Genomic DNA, 16,572 nt, shown 5'->3' with positions numbered 1-16,572 from the left:
TACAATAGCCAGGACAAGGAAGGAACCTAAATGTCCATCAACAGAGGAATGGATAAAGAAAATGTAGTACATATATACAATGGAATATTACTCAGCCATATAAAAGAATGAAATAATGCCATTTGCACCAACATGGATGGAGCTAGAAACTATCAAACTAAGTGAAGTTAGACAGTAAAGACAAACATTATATCATCATATGATATCACCTGTATGTGGAATTTTTTTAAAAAAGGATACAAATGAACTTATTTGCAGAACAGAAACAGACTCACAGACTTTGAAAAACTTATGGTTTCCAAAGGTGTGTGGGAGAGATGGATTGGGTTTTGGCATGGGCAAATGCACACCGAGGTCTATGGAATGACTGGCCAATGCAGACCTGATGTATAGCACAGAGAACTCTACCCAGTATTCTGTGATAACCTCTGTGGGAAAAGAAGCTAAGAGAGAATGGAAATGTGTATATGCATGACTGAGTCACTTTGTTGTACAGTATAAATTATCGCAACCGTGTAAATTACCTATAATTCAATAAAACTTAAACTAAAAAATAAACCTATGCCCTTTTGGGTAATCAATTTCAGTGAGAAAGAACACAAGAGCTTAGTGAAAAGGTAGCATCCTCCATGTATTCACAGGCATTATTCTAGGAAGGTCTTCAGTATGATGAGGAGAGAGGAGGATTTCAAAACATTTTGGATTTGTGGTGGATTTGGTAGTTTTGAAGTTAGCGTGACTAATCATCCTAGTTTGTCTGGGACTGAGGAGATTCTTGGGACATTAAAACTAGGACAATTTGTTCTTTCAGTTTCCAGAGGGGAAGAGATGCTTACACCCAAGATCAAGCAGTACTAGAAGTAAGAAAGGTCATCTCCCCTTCCTCTTTTTCCCTCCTAATAAGAGTGAAATGGGGATGCAGGGAAATGGTTTGAGCTTTCATGGCACTTGCACTTGGAAGGGGCCAGCCTGCCCATCCTCTACCCAAGCATGTGTCTTGAGTTCCCCAGGGGACGCCTGTTGGGAAGGCTCTGGACTTGTTGGGGAGACCGGCTATTCAGCATATAAGTGACTAGAAAAGTTCGGTTTAGGAGGAAAAAAGTAGGAAGCTTTATTTGGACACAAGTCCAAGCAAACAACGTTGCCAACAGTAAAGCTGATATTGTCATGTCTACCTGACATCTGTGTCTATTTCTAAATTGGTTTAGAACTCAGAGGGGGAAAGGGATATAATTAATTATCAATCATGTGATTAATTAGCACCTTCATAAACCCCAACAGATGGATGCCTATTTTATTTTACTGGCAGGAGGACTATTTTAAGGCTGGCAGGAAAAAGGTGTTTTGTAGAATCAAATAAGGTTAGAGGTAGGAGTGACCTTACAGGTGATCTGGTCCAATATCTGTTTTTATAGATGAGAAGATATACAAATGAAATGGTTAAGCGACATAATTTATGTGAAATTCTGTGACAAAGTCATCAAATGCAAATTTTTAGTGTGATTCATAGTTTGGGGAATGGTCTTTAGAAGCTATAACCAGAATTAAAAACAGAATATAAATAATACCAAAAATAGATTATAGATAATTGAAAACAGATTACTGACTAAAACTAAGCAATTACAGAGAGAGAGAAAATTCCCCAAATAAAAGTATTACCCCTAGGAAACCTACTTAAACCATGGTGAAGCAATCAATAGTTGAGCATTGAATGCTTTTTTTTTTTTTAATTGGCGAGAAACTTCTAAAAGTTAGGTCAGTAAGACTGCTTACCCACAGCATTGAATACCAGGTTAGATGTCAAAAGAAACAAGTTTTTCCTGTCCATCCTCATCCTGTCTGCCTACATAACCTGGTCTTCCTCGTTGGGAATGTTTTTCTTTCTGCTAACCTGGAACATTCAACTGGCAAAGCAAGGTTCCTGGTACCCCAAGATATATGAGACCTTTTGGTTAAATATGGCCTTTTCTGGTCTTGCCTTTGTCTCTTACCATCATCCTCACCCATCAGAGCACCTCCATTTGGAAACGTCTGGTGAGGGGTAAGCCAGAGAGGAAGCCCACTTCAGCTTGGCTCTCCCACTGAATACAGATGTAAAACCTGGACTGAATACACTGAACAGCTACTTGAAGCCTCTGAAAAGTAAACTGTAGCAGGGAGATTGGGGAATGACCAGAACTAAAAATACTGCTGATCCAGTATCCCTTTACCCTTACCCATGGTGGGAACTCAACATACTGGAAGTGGACACTAGGGTGCAGGCAAGACAGATCTGCAGATGTCCGTCTCCTGTTCTGGCTCCAGCTGCAGGAAAGGGAATTCCTAACACTCAAAAGGAGTGGGGAAATCCTATTTTCCTTTTGCTCTTATTTTTTCTTTCCCTCTGCCCTCCCCTCTCCTCCTTTTCCCTTCCCTCCTGACTTTTCCTTTCCTTTCCTCCTTCCTTCTATGCTCCAGCCCCCATAAATCTTGGTGGGGGGAGGGTCACAGAGTCACATCAGCCCAAACAATGAAAGAAGGAAAACTTCCTCTGCATTCCGTGGGTGTAATTTTCAATGGCTGGGTCCAAGGCCCATTGCTTTTTCCCTCTCTTTGCCCTCTCTCTGCTTGGCAATAGCCAGGAAAAGTCATGGACATGCACGGCAGAGTGAGCTTTGTGTCCAGAGACTAAAATGCAGTCCCAGGGAACCAGAAAGTACAGGAGATATGATGGAGAGGAAGGCACTGCGCAAAGAAACTCCACAAAGTGTTTTTTAAAAATAAATTCCTGGGCTCACCCTCAAACTTTACATGTAAAAATCTGATCTGACTTATCAGCACATCAAAACTCTGAGAATTTCGCCTCTGTGCCAGACTTGACCACTGGGAGATGTGCACGTGGGGTAGATCGTTAGTAACACCACTAAGGCTTTTGAAAAGTGACCTGACAGAGGAACCACAGCCCTCAGAAAATCAACTAGTGGCATGGAACATGCAGCCTGAACCTGACCAGGCCGAATGAATCCTAAACCAGAAATATAAACACTCTCCATAGTCTTTGAATAACCCAGAATCTCCTAACATAATATTCACAATGTACAGAAAACAATCTGAAATTCCTTGGCACATGAAGAATATGGAAAATATCAATTCCCTGGGAACACATAATCAACTGACAGGAACACAGCAGTGACACAGATGTTAGAATTAGCCGACAAAAAATTTCAGATAGCTATTATAGAAAAGCTCCAACCAACAATCATGAACATCACTGAAATCAAGGGAAAAATAAATAGAGTCGCAGTCAAGAACTATATGATGCAGGAGTTCTTATTGTGGGTCGGCAGTAATGAACCCAACTAGTATCCATGAGGACACGGGTTTGGTCTGTGGCCCTTTTCTCAGAGGGTTAAGGATATGGCGTTGTCATGAGCTGTGGTGTGGGTCACAGGTGTGGGTTGCAGATGTGTCTCAGATCCCATGTTGCTGTGGCTGTGGCAAGGCCAGCAGCTGTAGTTCTGATTTGATCCCTAGCCTGGAAACTCCATGTGCTGTGAGTGTGGCCCTGAAAGAAAGGCGGTGGGGATGGGGTGGGGGGAGAGATAAAAAAAAGAGAAATATATGACATAAAAAGAGCCAAATGGAAACTTTGGGATTGAACAGTATGATAGCCAAAATTAACAAAAGCTCTGATGGCCTCAAGAGCAGAATGGACAGGACAGCAAAAGCAAGCCATGTGCAAATCAACTTCTAGCTGGGGTCCTATTTATCTCTACTCTTTCGTGTGTCTTCTGTCTGCTTTAAATAACTATTTTGGGGTAGCAAACCACATCAACATTTAGTGGCTTAAATTAGAACCAATGCATGATTTCTCCCAACTGTGGGAGGGCTAGGCAGTTTCTCTGTTGGTCTTGCCTGGACATATTCATGTTTCTGCATTCAGCTGGACAGGTGGTTGGACTGGAAGGTACAGGCTGGCCTCACTCAGAGGTCTGGAAGTTGGTGACAGCTGTTGGCCAGACTGACTCACTCCTTCTTCAGGTGACTTCCCAACCTCCAGCAGGCTAGACTGGGCTTCCTCACAATATAGTGGTCTCAGGGTTCCATGAGGGGGAGCGCAGAAACCACTAGGCTCACGAAGGCCTAGGCTCTGAAATTCATACAACATCACCTCTGCCATATTCTGTTAATTAAAGTACATCACAAGGATTGCATAGAAATAAGGGATTAAAAAACTAAACTCTCCTAATGAAAGGGACAGCTACACAACTTTGCAAATGGGTGTGGACAAAGGGATTGGGATCCTTTTTTCAATGTCCTACCACATTCCTCCAGGGGAATTAACACTGCAAATCTCAAAAACCTTGAATCTACAATTACTATGATGGTAGAAGATTGTGAGGCTCAGAGAAATGTAGTGCTTTGCCTAAGATCACAGAACTAGTTAGGGGTGAAAAATGAAACTAGACCCAATGACCACTCACTGACCAGTAATCTTGTTTCTGAGTTGAGCTATGGAGTATTTGGAACACTTTGGCTATTTAACAGATAGGAAAATAATGGACAACACTTGTATAGTGTGCTAGCAATCATCCATCATTCAGATCCACTTTGTAAAGGAAATAAATGCAGGCACTTGCAGAGTCCATGAAAAAAATTGAAGTAAAGCGATACAATAAGAGCTATTCATCATGTAGCAATAAAGCTCCTAACCTGTTCTGTGCACCAAAACAGAGTGCATTCAGTCTCTTGAGTTCCTGGCACTCAAAGCTTAATTTCTTTATTGAGGTAAAATTCACATAACATAAAATTAACCATTAACCATTTTAAAGTATATGATTCAATGGTTTTCAGTACATTCACTATGTTGTGCAACCATTACCTCTATCAAGTTCCAAGACATTTTCATAACCCCCAAAAGACAAGTTTGTACCCATAGCATTTACTCCCCACATGCCCCTCCCCCAGCCCCTGGGGACCACAAGTCTGCCTTCTCTCTATGGAGTTCTATTCTGGATGTTTCATATAAATGGAATCATATGAGCTTTTGTAACTGGCTTCTTTCACTGAGCATGTATGTTTTCATGCTTCATCCACATGGAAGCACATATCAGCATTGCATTTCTCTTTATGAATAAGAGAATTATAATACTCATAATATTCCACTGTATGGATATACCACATTTTTAAAGTCTATTTTTCAGTTGATGGGCATTTAGATCACTCCCATTTTTTGGCTTCCCTGAATAGTGCTGCTATGAACATTCACGTGCAAATAGTTGTTTGAATACCTGCTTTGATTTCTTCTAGGGTGGACATATAGTTAGAAGTGGAATTTCTGGGTCATATGGTCATTCTATCCAAGCTTAATTTTGAGTCTAGTTTTTGAAAAAGCTTTTTAAACTGGTTTGAGATTAATGACCTGCTATCAGCATTACCTTATCTCTAAAGTCTGTGTGGTTCTGGAGGATGGCTTTGTGGTAAGTGGCTGTCCTCACAAAATCTTGCATCATGTTCTGCTGCTGGGACAGGCAGCCATAAAACTGCAAGGGAAAGAGAAGGAGAGGGAGGGTAAACAAGCCATGAGGCAACGTGCCCCTGAGCATCTGGTTCTTACCGCCACTGTGGTCAAGGCAGGTTTGGTCTAACACACAGGGGAGCTGAGGCTCTGAGAGATGAGTGACTTTTCCACACTGGCCCTATATGTAGTGCCCAGAACTCTAAGTAGACCCCAGACTTTTTGAAGTTGCTCTATACAATGGATTCAGGCCTGGATCTTGACCAGATTGGTGCCTGGGGGTCCTTTCCAAAACAGGCTGAGAGACCACAGATCAACAATAACAGAGATCATACAGTAATTTCGTATTTAGTTTTTGGAGGTATTTCCATACTGTTTTCCATAGTGGTTGTACCCATGGAGTGGATAAGCAATGAGATCCTGCCGTATATCACAGGGAACTATATCCATTCACTTGTGATGGAATTGATAGAGGATACTGTGAGAAAAAAAAGTATATATATGTATAACTTGGTCGCTTTGTTTTATAGCAAAAACTGACAGAACATTATAAATCAGCTATAATAAAAAATTTTAAAAAATAAACAAAATAATAGCAGAGATAAGAGGTGGATGGCTCTGATGAGTCCCATCATCCCAGAGGGAAAGATAGGTCTTGGAGAGAAATTCCAGATGAGGGTGGGGGTGGGTAGAAGGGAGTGCAGGTGGTGATCCTGATAAGACAAGCCAGCTGGGTGCTGCAGTGCCCTATAAATCCATGAGCACTGACAGTCAGTACTAAATACCATCACTATTGGCCATCATTGAAGAGTTTTCTATGTGCCAGGCATGCTGAGAGTTCCCCATACATCTTCTGATCAAAATTAAATCACCACAAAAATCAGATGAAGTACGTGCCTCAGCTGTGGAAACCGAGGCCCAGGAAGATGCAGAAACTTGCCCAAGTCCTGAGAGTTTGCTAAGTTACAGTGAAGATTCCAATCCAGACAATGCTACTGCTGCCACTCAGAGACCACACTCCAGAAACCACTGCACTCTCTTCTCCACGCCCCACCCTGCCCAGGGATAGTCACAGGCAGGTATCACTTTGAAAAGACTCAATGCCACCTGGAAGTACTGTGCGGCAGACGCCTCTTCTGTCCGCTGGCTGAACGATGAGTATTCCTTTTTCTCACGCCGGCATCTTTTCAAGGTATTTGCAAATGCACTGAGTTCTGCAAGGAGGAGAGAAAGAGAGAGAGAGAGAAAAAAAAAGGCAGATCCATTTCTACACCTTAAGAACCAGAGGACTCACCACTGCACTCTTTACAAAATTCCAACTGAGAAAATACTAGAAGATTAAAACAGCGCATTCACCCCGGAATATACACATGATAAGGAATAGCAAGGTGGAAATGGGTACTACTCTGAGGTGTGACACCCTTATTTACACTTGTCAGAGATATTTGCATTCAGAAATGTCAAGTGAGAGAGCATAATGGAACACAGACAAAGTCTGGGCTCAGTCAATTCTCCTGGCACTGTGCTAACAAAGCTTAGAGGCTTATTTCTCAGTATGTGCTCTGGGGAAGGTGATTGCTGATGATAAGAAAAATAATATATATGTGAATGAAAAATATATACGTATATAAGTGAATATAAATATATATATATAGAATCTCATTTTATTATAGTGGGGTTTGTTCTTTTTTTTTGCATTTAGTATTTTCTTGGTGTACAGAGAAAAGGTAAAATAACTGGAGATATGTGAATACGAGGGAATACTTTCTATCACTTGAAGAAAAAAATACAGAAGTGAAAGCTCAAAAAGTCACAGAAGTGATATGACTAACAGATACCATAGCACGAACAGTTGTCAAATTCTGTGACTTCTGCCTTAGAAGTGTCTCTCAAATCCTGCCCAGTGGTCCTCACTGCCTGTGGTTTCTCCTCTGGTGTTGTGACCAGGCCTCTCCCTTCCAGCCTGTGTTAGATTCCTCATGCCCCTCCAGTCTCAATGCACATTGAGCTGAAGGCCCTCACACTCTGTCTGCCCCCTATGTGTGCCCTCTACACCCCCTCTTCACACACAAGACCAGCACTATGCCCTATGCTCCCGCCATGCTGAAGCACTTACAAATTTTCAGGTCAACCTGGTCCTGGCCTCTTCTTGACTCTGAAACCCTGTCTCTCCTATTTAGATTCCCTTTTGACATCAAACCCCTATCAGTTCTCCAAGATCCCGTGCAATGAGCAGTCCCTCATTGCTGTGTTCTGGAACATCCCTACAGGCAGAACTAAGTGCTGTAATACAATTGGGCCTCAACAGTTGGTGACAGATCAGAATCACCAAGGAAGAATTTTTTTTTTTTTTTTTGCTTTTTTAGGGTCACACCTGAGGCATATGGAGGTCCCCAGGCTAGAGGTCCTAATAGGAGCTACAGCTGCCAGTCTACACCACAGGCACAGCAACATGGGATCTTTAACCCACTGAGTGAGGCCAGGGATTGAACCCGCAACCTCATGGTTTGGTTCCAAGTAGGAGTCGTTTCTGCTGCACCATGATGAGAACTCCCTGAAAAAAGTTTTTAATTTTTTTTTCAATGTAGATGCTGGACTCTGGTCCTATATTGCATAATTCAGTGCACTAGTCAGGGAAGGGGAGCAAGGCATCTCTTTTTTTTTCAAAAGTGCACAGTGAGTTTTCATGTATAGCCAAGGATAAGAGCCTTTGCTCTCATCTCACCATCATAGTTCATATTTTACTGAATTTATCAATTTTTTAAAAATGTCCATCTCTCTGTCCTTATCAAACTGTTTTAAAGCATGGTTGAGAGAGGGGTTCAAGCCTTATTTATCTCTGGTCTTCAGAATATAGTGCTAACATAGCAGCCAATGAACAATAGGGCAAAAGTTTGAATTCAACAAATTTGGGGAAATGATGAATGAACTTGGTGAAACTATTTCAGTTCATTTTCAACAGATAAAAGGCTTAAGAACATATATAACATATAAATTCAATGGAATATCATTCAGTTACGAGAAAGGAGGAAATTCTGCCACTGTCAACAACATGGCTGAACCTTGATGGCATTATGTTAAGTTAAATAAGCCAGACTGAGGACTACAAATACAATATAATATCACTTACATGTGAAATTCTTTTTTTTTTTTTTAAGTCAACCTTAGAGAAACAGAGGAGAAAAGTGGCTGTCAGGAGGAAGTAAGTGGTGGGGGAAATAGGAAGAGGTTGGTAAAGGGGTACAAACTTTCAGCTATAAAATAAATAAGGTCTGGGTGTCTCATGTAGAACAGAGTGACTACATTTGTTATCACTGCATTGTGTAACTGAAATTTGCTAACAAAGAACTTAAGTGTTCTCACCAAAAAAGTAATAATCATGTAAAACAAAATTAAATTCTCAGACACACTGAAAGCAAAGATGATACTAAAAAAATATTTATCCAGCTCCAATCTCCTGGCACCTCTCCAGTTCCCTCTGAGTTCTAGGAGATTGCCAGCAGTGGTTTGTGTCGCCCATCTGTGAGTTCTTTGAGTCCTGGACCTCTTGACTCTTTGAGCTTTCAAAGCCTATAGTAAATTCATTTGTCCAATAAATAGTCTTTGGAATATTCTCTATAGCTTCAAGTCTCCATCCTTTGGAGAAAATTTGAACTGTAATACAGCCGAAAGTAATGGCTTCCTAATGTAGTGAATAGGATGTGTGGCAAGTTGTATCGTATCACTTTGGGTTTAAAAGCAAGATTTTGATTATAAAGTAACAAGGCTCATCTGCTTGTGCACCTCACCAAATGTCTCCAAAGGAAAACGTGAAGAGAAGCTGCAAAGAAGGTTTATGTTATACCATGCAATACATAAAGAGCTCTCCAAAATAAATACTAATTCAGATGTATCAACTCTGTGTTTTCTATTTTTAAAAAATCCAATCTCAGTACATTATAGACACTATAATCAAAACTCTATAATCCTGGACAGGGACCAAATTTGACAAACCTAAAATCAGGGTCTTTAGTTTGACAAGTTTGGGATGCATTTATGGGATTTAGGAAATTAGAAGTCAGATCTTGGCCAGCCTGGAGATCAGCATCAATTAACTTCTGCCTATTGTGAATTATGTCACAACAGCTGCCAGGGGAATGTTCTCTTCACAAGTTACCTTCACCTTTATTTTAATGGTGGTATACATGTGTGTAAATAAAGGAAATGTATGTGTTTCCACATGATGTATGAAGAGAGAAAAAAAAATCACATTTTACAAAGGAAACGAAATTTAATTGGTGATTTCTCTCCACCCCTCAGCCTCCAGAAGAAAGGACCCTGGTAATTACTGAGGACACTGTGCTGGTCCATTTGGGCTGCTATAACAGAGTACCATCATCAGGCTGGTTTGTAAATGATGGAAGTTCATTTCTCATAGCTGTGGAAGCTGAAAGTCTGAGGTCAGGATGCCAGCCTGTTCATGTTGTCTGAGCTGGAGAATACAGGCTTCGGGCTGTGTCTTCACGTGGTGGAAGGGCCAAGAGAGCCCTCTGGGATCTCTGTTATAAGGACATTTATCTCAGAAATTCCTGTCATGGAGTTCCCGTCGTGGCGCAGTGGTTAACGAATCCGACTAGGAACCATGAGGTTGCGGGTTCGGTCCCTGCCCTTGCTCAGTGGGTTAAGGATCCGGCATTACCATGAGCTGTGGTGTGGGTTGCACACATGGCTCGGATCCCACGTTGCTGTGGCTCTGGCATAGGCCAGTGGCTACAGCTCCGATTCGACCCCTAGCCTGGGAATCTCCATATGCCGAGCGAGCAGCCCATAGAAAGGGCAACAAGACAAAAAAAGAAAGAAAGAAAGAAATTCCTGTCGTGGTGCAGCAGAAACAAATACAACTAGTATCCATGAGGATGCAGGTTCAATCCCTGGCCTCGCTGAATGGGTTAAGGATCTAGTGTTGCTCTGAGCTGTGGTGTAGGTCTCAGACACAGCTCAGATGTGGTGTTGCTATGGTTTTGGTATAGGCCAACAGCTACAGCTCTGATTTGACTCCTAGCCTGGGAACTTCCATATGCCACAGATGTGGCCCTAAAAAGCCAAAAAAAAAAAAAAGGCAAAAAAGAAAAACCCCAAAAGGACATTAATCTCATTTATGAGGGTGGAGCCTTCATTGCCTAATCATTCCCCACTTACACCTGAGACTGCTATGCCTTTCTCTAGAAACACACACAGGGTAGATCTGTACAGGAAATTTTCTGAAATTGTTTGCATTTATCCACCTGGGGGAGGAGGAATGAAGAAGGAATGGAAACTTTCTTATGTGAATATTATGGTCCTTTTCATTAATAATAATAAGAATAATAATACTGACATTTAGGAGTTCAGATAGTGAATAAATTTTAAAATGCATCATAGACCAAAGATAATTTGGTTCTGCCACTAACACCTAACTAGAACTTTTTGATTAATTAAACTTTCATTCTAAATAAGATAGATCAACTGGGACCAAATAGTTAAGTTCACACACCTCTGATTAGGAACTAAATAAGACAAAATAAGCCCTTGCTTTTAAGGGCCATGAAACGAGGAAAAGGAGAATTGGAGGGAGGCACACGGTCAGAATTGCTCCCTTTTATAAATATTGACTACAGCAGAATAACTATCTATTACTTCTTTAGCTACCCAGTAAAAAAGACCTTAATTTGGCAAATTTGAGATGATGGGCTAAAGGGAATTAAGGTGGACTATTTACAAAGTATCCAAATCAGCCCAAAAGCAGCTCTGCAACAATGTCTACATTTTGGCTAAAAAAAAAAAAAAAAAAAAATCCACACCATGATCCATGATTACCATATTATCAGTTGTGGATTTCCTGGTAAATTTTGGGATGTGTGGCCCAAATAGTTGAGGCAATTAGACAGTATCACCCCCTTCCTGGCACAGTAAGATGCTAGCATCTTGGTAAATAAACTCTGTATGGCAAGTACCACAGACTGTATAGGTTGTAAATAGCAGCTATTTAAGAGAAGCAAGAAAACAAAAACAGCTCCCTTCAATCTGATCTTTCAGAAGTAACAGAACAAAAAGGAAAGGGTGTATGTGAGTAGTCTCTTTTGATCCAGGAGTATAACTAATGCTCAAATTGAAAGTAATGGTTTGTTAAGAAAGAATATAAATCTAGCCTGAGAATCAAAGGGAAATAATTAGCATCGTGGCTGAGACATGGAACTGCCATGTCCTTTGTTAATATCTATAAGACAGAGAAAATTATATCTATGCAATTATGGTGAGAATTGACAAAGCGTGATGGTTTATAGCACAGGCCAGTTCCATCAGGCCATCCTCTTCAGAAAGAGTGTAGATGAGTGTGTCCCTTGAAAGGAATTCCCATTTTACTCATAATCCATGCTGTGTCCTGGGGCCTTGGCTTTTATTAGTAGCTGAGGGTGTTTCCTCATCCTTATCAACTCTGCCCTCAGGCTTCTGGGATATAACCCACAGGGACCTCCTTATTCCAGAGCAGTGGTTCTGACCCATATCCTCCCACCTTTTCTGTACTAAGCTGTTAAAGGAGAAAATACGCAAATATGAACATCCGTTTAGATTTTATGTTCTCAACAGCTGGCCTTTCCCTATTCTCCTCTGGGAGTCATCCTGGCTCTCCAGAATTAATGGCATCTTCCAAACAAGTGGTGCCTGCAGACAAAAAGCTCCTTCGACTAAAAAACATGTACTCCTTGCCAAAATGTTTTCTGATGGCAAAATTACCTACTGGATTTAAAGATCCCTTCACTCCTCTTACCAAAGGTATCTTTCTCTAGTTTGGAAAACTGACGAAGTGAAGAATATTGGTTACTACTATGGCATCTTTTTTGGATTCTCCAATAAGCATTGCCATAGACAACATTTGTCCTCCCACCACAGAATGAGATGGTGGTTAGATGGGGGAGCCTTTGGGAAATTATTAGCTAAAAAAGCAGATTCTCTGAGTGTACAACAGCATTATTGTAAGCAAGACACTGTAGATTTCTTCTGTATATAGGAGAAAACTAGAAAAATGGGCAGTTTCCCAAAATTTCAAGCTAATTTCTTCAAAAAAGTGCTTTTTCTCCTCTTTAAAATAATTTGTTAGTGTTCCTTGAAAGCAATTGCCAATCAACCTCTCTTAAAATGAAGATACTTCTAAGCTCTCAGAAATCAAATGTATTATTTGGTTTGGCTCTCCTCTCAAAGCTGTATAATTAGCAACAAAACAAAGAATTCATAATCCATATAACACTTAACTAAAGTTATTTTTGTACAATGAAAATATTAGCACAAAGTACTGGGAAGGGTTATTTGGGAGTCTTTTGTATATGTGTCATATTGCCAAACATTAAGAATCTTATGCAAATCAATTAGAACACAAATCCTATCAAATTTCAGAGGCAATCTATATGCATGTCTAAAAAACCACTCAAACACTTTCCAAGATGACCTCAAATTAGTAAAATAGTGAGCTTCACCAGTGATGAAAGCAAGGACAGTCTGTTCATTTGTTTCAATACTGATCCAGTTCTCTGATTCCTGTGGAATCCCAGTGCACTTGCCCTTACACTCCACCCATTACCAAAGAGAGACCAATATCTGAGAACTGTGTGGTCTCTGATCTGCAGAAGGATCAGGGGTCAGCTTTGGATAGAGGCATGAGTGGCTGAGCCAAAGCAGGAATAAGATTCTAAGGAAAGGATGGAATTGAAAACTCTTGCTGGCAAGAGGTGGAAACGCAAGTGAGTTTTAACTGAAGTAGGACTTTTATGGCTCACCAAACTTAAACATCCAGGATTAAAATGCCATTTTCAAGAATGGTTATATCCAGGAACTTGAGTGATGTTAAGATTCTCCACCATCACCACCCCCTCACATTCACATACACACACACACACACACACACACACACAGAGTATTCCTGTGTTGAAAAGTTGGGCGGCAGGGGGAGAGATTTCTGTTCTGTCAAGTCTACTTATACGAAGTAACTCAGGACAAAAAGAGAAAGACATAAGGAAATGTCTCATGACATTTAAGGCAGAAGAATAGTGTCCTGGGACCATATGAAAAAAACAGGTATTCTTTGTGTGATCTCTGCCACCTGCATCTTTCTGTGTCATCATCTCTCTCAGCTACCCCTTCCTTTTTTACTTGACCCAGCTTGGTTACCTCTCCTAAGACCACATCATCTGATTATGAGGCTGACTCAGTAATTTATCATCCTAACCAGGACTGTTTGAGTGTAAGAGGGAATGAGTTCAATAATCTCTCTAGGAGAGCAGATATAAACTGGGATATCATAGGTAAAATAAGATGTAGGAGCACTGCCCTTTGGAGCCCGGGAGCCCATCCTGTTCATTAGTGTCTGGGTTTTTATTTGTTTTTTGTTTTTTTCTGAGTCATTGCAAGTTTACAAGGGTTTACTGAGTTTTTTTGGTTTGGTTTGGTTTGACTAACAATTGTGTATACTTTTATACCGCCTTTATTTCAAGTGTTTTATTTTTAAATCTATGCCATACTTTTCTCTCCTGGAGAGGTGAATAATTCTACTTGCAAGTGAGCTTATTTCTACCATTATGTTCTAACCTATTACAGTGAAGACCCTCCTGTATTTACATTACTTAGGATCAAGACTAAATCCCACAAAACCACCTAGTCATTTGAAGGTCATCAGATTTGAGAAAGACAATGGTGCCTCAGTTCACTAAGTGAAGCCAGAATACACCTTCTGGAGCATTTAGCGTATATTCACTGAGGGACTAATTTATTTATGTGGCGGCATGTGCCATTATTCAATTAGTTCATGTGGCTTCCCAAGACCTCCTCATGCCTCTCAGCAAGTGAAACAGCACAGGTAAATGCCAAACAGGTGATATCAAGGCACATTTCTAATTTGATTAAATTTACACAGACTTTAAAAAGATGTTTAACAACTTAAATCAACATTTTTTATGGCTGCCTCTGCCACACTCCCTACATTCCCCAAACAGTTACGTTTGGTTAAGCATTAATATAACCTAACATAAAACTTAAAAACTTGAAAAAGAGCCTATACCTTCAGTACATAATGTTCAGGGTACTTCACTTTGACAAGTGAAAACTTAGCAGAACAGGTAACGTAAACATAAAAATCTCTCTGGGCTTTCTCTTTACATATTATCTCTAGACGAATGAGGCAAAAATACCCATACACTCAGCTGAGAATTTCTGTACCTGCTTGCAAAGGAAAAACAGTACTTTGTACCTGGCAGACTTGAGATTTCAAGTTACATTAAAATAACAACAACAAAAACATTCAGATGACAAGAAGCATCTTTTGGTTTTGCAATACAACTTTTAAGATCTAGTTCTCTTCCCACTCAAACATGGATTTAACAATAACACTACATACAATACTTACAGGAAATTAATCTTCCCTTTAGTTTATTTTAGAAAGTAAAATGCACCTACTGTAGTTTTCTCATGACAAGAACCTATCACAGGCTAAAAGCATGGATGCATATGTGTCTTAACTCAAATGTTTGCTTTTCTTTTGTTTCCCCTTTCACATTTAGATAGCTAGTCCACTGGGTGCAAAATGACTGGGCAGAGGTTAAATCCAGCCCATCGGCACTTTTAAATTTGATCATCATATATCTTAAAAATGAGAAAAATCTCACAGGATGTATAAATTTCTGGCTAAAATTGCATAGTAACACAGATGTGCATCTGACTTTCTCTGTGGTAACAATCACATGAGGGAAATAGCTACTGCCACCTTTTGAATGAATACAAGATCTCCAGTTCACCGCAGCTGCCACCCACCGTTCTGTCTTATTTGCAACCAGCCCACTTCATTCATTTCCGTGACCTGCCTGGGCCCCGTAGGCATTTGCGTCTATGCTCCCATGTCCCCAGGAGACCAGCACAAAAGTCAGTAGACATCAAGTATGCAACTTAACATATTTATTTCCCTTCAATTTATTTTTCTTCTTTTTTATTTTTATTTTTTTTTTGTCTTTTTGTTATTTCTTTGGGCCGCTCCCGCGGCATATGGAGGTTCCCAGGCTAGGGGTCAAATCGGAGCTGTAGCCACTGGCCTATGCCAGAGCCACAGCAACGCGGGATCCGAGCCGCATCTGCGACCTACACCACAGCTCACAGCAACGCCGGATCCTTAACCCACTGAGCAAGGGCAGGGACCGAACCCGCAACCTCATGGTTCCTAGTCAGATTCGTTAACCACTGCGGCATGACAGGAACTCCTATTTCCCTTCAATTTCTAAGCACCCTGCAATCATAAATGCTAGGCAAAAGAACAGCCAAACACACCTTAGCATGCTATCTTTTCAATTGTTAGTTGCATTTTAAACTTAAGAAGTTGTTGAGTTTCTTGATTTTATTTGGCTCTTTTGTACACTCATTGGAGCAAGTTCAAACTCTAACTCTAGAACTACTAGATAAATTCTGGTAGAATGATCACTATAACTCCCAAACAACATTTTCATATGAACGTGATAGTGTTGACTGACCTACAGTGTGATTTCAGCTGTGAAAGTGAGTTGTAATTGGACCATCCACTTCCCCCAACCTTTCCCTGTAATTAGAGATGATCTAAGAGACTCAGAAGTGTGACATCTACAATTGAAGAGCACTTCCACTCAGGAAGGCTGGCCATAGCATGCCTCGAATTATCATCCCCTAACAAACTGATCCAACCATCTACTTTGATGAGAAATAACCAATGGATTTACTAATAGTTGAATGAATGCTTCCTGGTTGACATCCATCTACACTTTCCTCATAGGAAATGGTGAATAACATCGACTCAAAGTCAGGAAAATTAAATCTAAGAAGAGTGGTTAGTATTCAACATTTTCCTAACTACCACCAGCAATTCTTTTTTTCATGTGTGGGGCTTACCTGAAAATGTGCATCCTAGCTCTAGAATAAGCACTAAGTTTAGAACTCTATTATGAAGAATTTTCCAAATCTTATTAAGAGCCCACTTGAAAATTTTTCTTTAGGGCAAAATGCAAAGGGAAACCTTGTTTGACATTCTTCCCACTTACCACTGATCTGCC

The 16,572-nt window shown here is 40.4% G+C and overlaps 1 protein-coding gene across 2 annotated transcripts in view; it reads right to left on the bottom strand.

Annotated features, from left to right (window-relative positions):
• Positions 1-16,572, bottom strand: part of LOC125120029 (histone-arginine methyltransferase CARM1-like) — a 267,252-nt gene that overhangs the window by 104,972 nt on the left and 145,708 nt on the right. For both annotated transcript variants that reach the window (XM_047767702.1, XM_047767704.1), the window contains exons 3-4: positions 6,605-6,711; positions 5,418-5,522 (exon numbers count right to left, since the gene is read on the bottom strand). In XM_047767702.1, the coding sequence (XP_047623658.1) occupies positions 5,418-5,522; positions 6,605-6,711 (212 nt within the window). The remainder of the gene's footprint in view (positions 1-5,417; positions 5,523-6,604; positions 6,712-16,572) is intronic.

The sequence above is a fragment of the Phacochoerus africanus genome, chromosome 2 (genome assembly GCF_016906955.1).
Source record: "Phacochoerus africanus isolate WHEZ1 chromosome 2, ROS_Pafr_v1, whole genome shotgun sequence".
Classification (NCBI taxonomy): Eukaryota; Metazoa; Chordata; class Mammalia; order Artiodactyla; family Suidae; genus Phacochoerus; species Phacochoerus africanus.
Note: the sequence above shows the minus strand (reverse complement) of the source record. Positions and strands in the feature narration are given on the sequence as shown.